Raw genomic sequence first — 7,142 nt, forward strand, 5'->3', positions numbered from 1 at the left:
AAATCTATGCCCTCTAGTTTTTGATTCCCCCTACTCTGTGCATTCAACGTATCTATTCCCTCATGATTTTTATACACCTCGAAAAGATCACCCCTCAGCCTCCTGCTCTCCAAGGAATAAAGTCCTAGCCTGCCAACCTCTTCCTCCAGCTCAGGCCCTCGAGTCTTGGCTACATCCTTGTAAATTTTCTCTGCATCCTTTCCAGCTTAACAACAACGTTTCTACAGCAGGGTGACCAAGAATGAACACAGTTCTCCAAATGTGGACTCACCAACACCTTGTAACGATCACCAGCATTGATGAGGAAACAAGGAACCGCAGATGGTGGCTTACAAAAAAAGACACAAAGTGTTGGAGTAACTCAGCTGGTCAGGTAGCAAATCTGGAGAATATGGATAAGTGACATTTTGGGTTGGGACCCTTCTGCAGACTGTATATTTGGGTAGGGGTGGGGGAAGTGGAGTTGGTGCAGGGAGGTAATGCTGATGGAAAGATCAGGACAATCCCTGATGGGGCAGCACAGATCTGAGGGCTAAACGGCCTCGCCCTGCTTCTGCTCACACTGCTCACTCAGTGCTCTAGACCATGAGGGGTGATCTTATGGAGGTGTGCAAAGTCCTGCAGGCAACACTTGGGGTCAATGCACAGAGGTTTATACCCAGAGTAGGGAAATAAAGAACCAGATGACATAGGTTTAAGGTGAGACGGAACGGATTTAATAGGAACCTGAAGGACAACTTTTTCACTCAGAGGGTGGTGGGTATATGGAACGAACTGTCAGAGGAGGTAGCTGAGGCAGGTACTATAACAACATTTAAAGACATTTGGACAGGTACATGGATAGGAAAGGTTTAGACGGACATGGGCCAAACCCGGGCAGGTGGGACTAGTGTAGATGGAGCATCAGTCATTCAATGGTATTTATTCACAAAATGCTGGAGTAACTCAGTGGGTCAGGCAGCATCTCAGGAGAGAAGGGTCAGGTCATTCAATGGTACTTTATTGTCACATGTACATAGGTGCAGGGAAATTCCTTTCTTGCATAGTTCAGTAACAATCCTATTATACATGGGTGCAATCAAACTCACAAGAGTGTAAGCATCATGGAGTTGGGCCGAATGGCCTGTTTCTGTGCAACGGGTGATCGTGGAGTGGAGTGATCCACGCTCTCTCCCCGGCACAGTGCCGTCTCTCTCTCCCCCCACCGGCTCAGCGACAGTGACAAGCACTACCCCCCCACCCCCCCCCCCCCCCCCCCCGTCTCGGCTGGTCGCTCCAATCCCCCCTCACGCCTCCGCTCTGCATCTCCTTGCCGTCGAACTAACGAGACACCGTTGTTACATGTGGGCTCGAGAACCGCACTCTAAACAAAGTGAAGCGAAGAGTAAACACTGTCATACGCTGCTCGTTCATCCAGGATATTTATTATAAAATGTTTAGAACTGAAGACTCTACAACTGCACCTAAACATCAGGCTACAGATCATCATCCCAAACAGAACACAGACAGGCTGGTCAGACAATAGACAATAGACAATAGACAATAGGTGCAGGAGGAGGCCATTCGGCCCTTCGAGCCAGCACCGCCATTCAATGTGATCATGGCTGATCATTCTCAATCAGTACCCCGTTCCTGCCTTCTCCCCATACCCCCTGACTCCGCTATCCTTAAGAGCTCTATCCAGCTCTCTCTTGAATGCATTCAGAGAATTCTGAGGCAGAGAATTCCACATATTCACAACTCTCTGACTGAAAAGGTTTTTCCTCATCTCAGTTCTAAATGGCCTACCCCTTATTCTTAAACTGTGACCCCCCCACTGTACAGTGACCCCCCGCTGTACAGTGACCCCCACTGTAAATAGTCGCCACATAAAGGGCACTGACAAAGTTACAGAGTATCCCGTGCCAGGTCCACCTTTGTTCTTCCCCCCTTCCCCCCCCCCCCCACGGCGGTCCCTCCATTATGGGTCCTCCATTGTTCCTTCCCCCGGCAGCGGCGTCCTCTCTCCCACGTGGTCCTTCCTCATCCGTCGGTCAGCGCCCTCATCGGCCGCCGCTCCGGACGCCTCCGTGGCTTTGACCCAGACCACAGCCGCAGGTTCCGCAGACCCAGACCCAGGCGCGAGACTCCTCCTACCCGCGATGCCCGGGCTTCAAGCCGCGGGGATCCGGCCTCTGCTTCTCCGCGGCCACGTTCTTCAGACGCAACCCGAAACGTCACCCATCTTTGCTCTCCAGAGATGCTGCCTGACTTGCTCAGTTACTATAGCACTTTGGGTCTACTTTTCGTATCTATCTATCTCTGACTAAAAACATTTAAAGAACCTCTTTTCACCACTCTTTGAAAAAGTGAGATTCAAATCCTTAAAACTCTAAAAGAAACAAAAAACACCATCTATCTGGTGTAAATTTTAAACACTGATCTCTACACAACAGTTCTTTGTTTCTACATCTAGGTTTAGAGGGACATTGGCCAAAACAGGGGCAAATGGGACATGCTTAGATGGGGCCTGTTGGTCGGCATGAACAAGTTGGGCCGAAGGGCCTGTTTCCCTGCTGTGTGACTGTAAGAGGGGTCAGTGTGGAGCAGTGATCTTTGCTCTCACCCTCCCTCCACACTGCCTCCCCCCCCCTCCCCTCTCCCCTCCCCAAAACGCTGCCTCCCTGGTCACCATCGGCTCATATATCCTCTCACACATCCCCACTCCCCACTGTACAAAGTTGTCCAACTTTTATGGGCTTCAGCTGTGAACATTTAAGTGTTCTTTTCTGCTGCAATCTTTGATAGTTATCTTTGCAGCTGGCACAGGAATGAATGGTATGTGATGTGGCCTCAATGTTGGACACTTTAGAGGCAGGAAACATGTTCCCAATGTTGGGGGAGTCCAGAACTATGGGGGGCCACAGTTTAAGAATAAGGGGTAGGCCATTTAGAACGGAAATGAGGAAAACCTTTTTCAGTCAGAGAGCTGTAAATCTGTGGAATTCACTGCCTCAGAAGGCAGTGGAGGCCAATTCTCTGAATGCATTCAAGAGAGAGCCGGATAGAGCTCTTAAGGATAGCGGAGTCAGGGGGTATGGGGAGAAGGCAGGAATGGGGTACTGATTGAGAATGATCAGCCATGATCACATTGAATGGTGGTGCTGGCTCGAAGGGCCGAATGGCCTACTCCTGCACCTATTGTCTATTGTTTATTGTCTATTGTTAACACAGCTCCGTTGGTTTAACCCTCACTGTCCACGGGATGTATCTCATCGGAATGTCAGATCCCGGGTTGGGGGGGGGGGGGGGGGGGGGGGGGGGGTTGAGGGAATACGGAGGGGGGGGGGTTACAAGGGGGTCACATGGCAGAATCTTCCCATTTCACACGCCACAGAGCAGGAGCGGCAGGGGAATTAAATTGCCACGTTTACCAACAACTGAACAATGACGCTCTCACCTACTGCAGTGTTACAGGCCCGAGGACATGACCACACAGATAAACATGTGTAGGAAGGAAGCTGCGGCTTGCCTGCAGTCTGTTTGTCTTTTGTGTTTTTTGTTTTTTTTGTCTGAATTGTAGTTTTAATATGGTGTAGTGTTTGTATGTTTATGTTTGGGGGGGACGGGGGGGGGGGACGGGAACTGTAAAATACTCTCTCCCGAACGGAGACGTGACCTTTGTTTCTGTGTCGTGTCTCCGTTCCCGTTGCAGCCTACCACCGGCCATGCACCTGGGACCACCTGGGGCTCTGGTTCGCAGAGCCCGTGGCCTGGACTCACCACCTGCGGCGCTGGCTGCCTGCGGATGCTGCGGGAGCGGCTGCGACTCGTCTCCGGAGGCTCCGGCGCGGGCCGCGTGGACGTCGGAAGCCCGCAGGCCCCTGGGTGGGGGCCGACATCGGGAGCTCCGGCAGCGGCAGCGTGTTCGCCCGCCCCGAATCGCGGGGCTTGGGTCGGCCCGCCGCGGACCTTTCACTGTCCGGCGCGGCCTGGAATAGGCCGCGGGATTTTCACCGCCCAGCGGGGGCTTCAATGTCGGGAGCCCCGACCGCCCCCGACGTGGCAACTCCAACAGCCTGACCGCAGGACAAGACGGCAGGGAAGAGAAAATACATTGTGGCCTTCCATCACAGTGAGGAGGGACTGGAGGAGACTCACTGTGATGGATGTTTCTTTTTGTTTGGTGTTAGTTTGTGATTGTATGTGTTATTGCATTTTTATTGATTATTCTTATTGGTCTTATTGTTCAACTGCGGGTAATGTTTCATTTCACTGCACATTTATGTCTATGTGACAAATAAACGACTATTGACTATTGGAGATGCTGGTGTAAACCGAAGATAGACACAAAATACTGGAGCAACTCTGCGTGGCAGGCAGCATCACTGGAGAGAAGGAATGGGTGACTTTTCAGGTCGAGACCCTTCTTTAGAGTCTGAAAAAGGGGCTCGACCCGAAACATCACCCAATCCTTCTCTCCAGAGAAGCTGCCTGTCCCGCTGAGTTACTCCAATAATTTTTGTCAAACAGATAAATAAAGTAATAAAACAATAAATTGATAATGGTAATACTGGGTATCTCTTCAACTCCCCCTCCCATTCCCAGTCTGACCTTTCTGTCATGGACCTCCTCCAGTGCCATAGTGAGGCCCACCAGAAATTGGAGGAACAGCACCTCATATTTCGCCTGGGCAGCTTGCAGCCCAGTGGTATGAACATCGACTTCTCCCACTTTAGATAGTTCCTCTGTCCCTCTCTTCCCCCTCCACAGATCTCCCTCTATCTTCCTGTCTCCACCTATATCCTTCCTTTATCCCGACCCCCTGACATCAGTCTGAAGAAGGGTCTCGACCCGAAACCTCACCCATTCCTTCTGTCCTGAGATGCTGCCTGACCTGCTGAGTTACTCCAGCATTTTGTGAATAAATACCTTTGATTTGTACCAGCATCTGCAGTTATTGTCTTATACTATATATAGTTCACAATAGTAATTGGGCATTGAAGGCTGACGGGGGGGGGGCTGAAATTTGGTCAGGGGCTGGGGATGATGGGTGGGGGGTTGGGTCCCACGGAGTCTCAATGATGCAGTCTGTAATGGGCAAGTCGGCAGCATTCCCTTAGTTGAGTTTACTTTATTGTCACGTGTACCGAGGTTCAGTGAAAAGCTTCCATGAGGGACATCGCACTTTGCTGGGAGAACAGGTTTCGGGCAGACCAAAGAGTATCTTTCACTGAGTTGGTGTCCAGCAGCACTCACTGTCCATCTCCGAGCCTGCAAAAGTGTGAGATGGTGGTGCCAGCTGGGAGCGGGGACTGACGTTGTGGCAGCAACAACGTCCTCCCCACCCCCCGAATCATATTGGAAGGCCTTTCGCTGAACACTTTCATCCTCACAGCCTGAACACATCCCTGAGGAATTATAGAGTCAGACAGCACGAAACAGAACCTTCGGCCCAACTTGCCCATGCCCACCAACATGCCCTATCTACTCCAGTCTCATTTGCCCACGTTTGGCCCATATCCTAAACCTTTCCTATCCACCTACCTGTCCTTTAAAAGTTGTTTTAGTACCTTCCTCAACTATCTCCTCCGGCAGACGAAATGTGTAGGAAGACGCTGGTTTGCCGAAGATAAACACAAAATGTTGGAGATACTCAGCGGGCCAGGCAGCATCTCTGGATAGAAGGAATGGGTGAGGTTTCGGGTCGAGCCAAAATGTCATACATTCCTTCTATCCACAGATGCTGCCTGGCTCGCTGAGTTACTCCAGCATTTTGTGTCTACCTCCTCTGGCAGCTCATTCCATGTACCCACCACCCACGGTGTGGAAAGGTTAACTCTCTCACCCTCACCTTAAACCTGTGCCCTGTGGCGATGGAGGCCACTCTGCATTCATGTGGCGCCAGGCTGGGCTGCTCTCATCTCCGGGGCTCAGTCCCTCGATTCAGCTGTGTGCTCACCTTCCTCTCTCTGATGATGAGTTCTCTGCTGTTACCTCCCCCTGCAACTCCTCTCTATCATGTTTCAAACCTCGTTCAGTCCGTTCCCTGCAGAGCCTGCAGTGGTTCCTGGCCTGGAGACCTCTGTTGGAAGCTGCTGACCACCACTCAGCCTTTGGTCGGCCCCCACTGCCCTCCTCACCTTCACCTGCCCAGTTTCAGAACAACCTCGGCGCCGACTCCTCTCACTCCCCACCTCACGGCATGGGCATGGGCATGGGCATGGGTTTATTGTGGTCACGCGGACCGAGATACCATGAAAGAATCTTTGCTTCATGTGCTATCTCTGGTACTTGAGTTTGGCTTCATTGTATTTATGAACAGTATTATCTGATCTGATTGACCAGCATGCAAAAGAAAGCTTTTCACTGTCGCTCGGTACGTGTCACGATAATAAATCTCAACCTATTCACTCGATTCGTACACATTAGTACATCAGGTAGAGCCATAGAGAAAATAAGCAGAGAGTAGGATGTCGTGTTCCAGCTACAGGGATCGTGCAAGGGGCAGAAGTAGGTGAATGGGGAGATTGGGAATCCGGGCTTCACCTGAGAGAGAACTGTTCTGTGGTCTGATAACATATCCTCTCTCACTTCCCCTCTGATTTTTCTGCAATCAGCATTGTGCCTGTCACATGCCTAGGAGCAGAATTAGGCCATTCGGCCCATCGAGTCTACTCCGCCGTGCAATCATGGCTGATCTATCTTTCCCTCTAAATCTTTCTCCAGCCTTCTCCGCATAACCTTTAACACCCTTACTAATCAAGAACCTGTCAATCTCTGCCATAAAAATACCCAAAGACTTGTCCTCCATGACCGTCTGCGGCAATGAGGGTGGTCACAAATTCACAACCCTTTGGCTACAGAAATTCCTCCTCATTTCGATTCTGAAGTAACATCCTGTTACTCTGAAGCTGTGCCCACTGACACTAGATTCTTCCACTCGTGGAAACATCTTCTTCTCATCCACTCTATCCAGGCCTTTCACGTTTCGGTATGTTTCAGTGAGGTTGCCCCTCATTCTTCTAAACTCCAACAAGTACAGAACCTAAACCTGAATCTCTCCTCCTCTGGATGCTGCCTGGATTACAGGGCTTTAGTCATGAGGAGAGATGGGGTTGTCTGGGCTGGCTTACTCTGGAAAAGTAGACTGATTATTAAAA

The 7,142-nt window shown here is 50.8% G+C and overlaps 1 protein-coding gene across 1 annotated transcript; it reads left to right on the forward strand.

The window, feature by feature from the left end:
- Positions 1 to 3,368: 3,368 nt before the first annotated feature.
- On the forward strand, positions 3,369 to 4,382 carry LOC144600892 (uncharacterized). The gene is made up of 2 exons (XM_078412779.1): positions 3,369 to 3,488; positions 3,695 to 4,382. Exons 1-2 carry the CDS (start codon positions 3,467 to 3,469, stop codon positions 4,060 to 4,062), a joined length of 390 nt encoding a protein of 129 aa, XP_078268905.1. The 5' UTR covers positions 3,369 to 3,466; the 3' UTR covers positions 4,063 to 4,382.
- The last annotated feature ends 2,760 nt before the right edge of the window (positions 4,383 to 7,142 follow it).

The sequence above is a fragment of the Rhinoraja longicauda genome, chromosome 16 (genome assembly GCF_053455715.1).
Source record: "Rhinoraja longicauda isolate Sanriku21f chromosome 16, sRhiLon1.1, whole genome shotgun sequence".
In the NCBI taxonomy this organism is placed as follows: domain Eukaryota; kingdom Metazoa; phylum Chordata; class Chondrichthyes; order Rajiformes; family Arhynchobatidae; genus Rhinoraja; species Rhinoraja longicauda.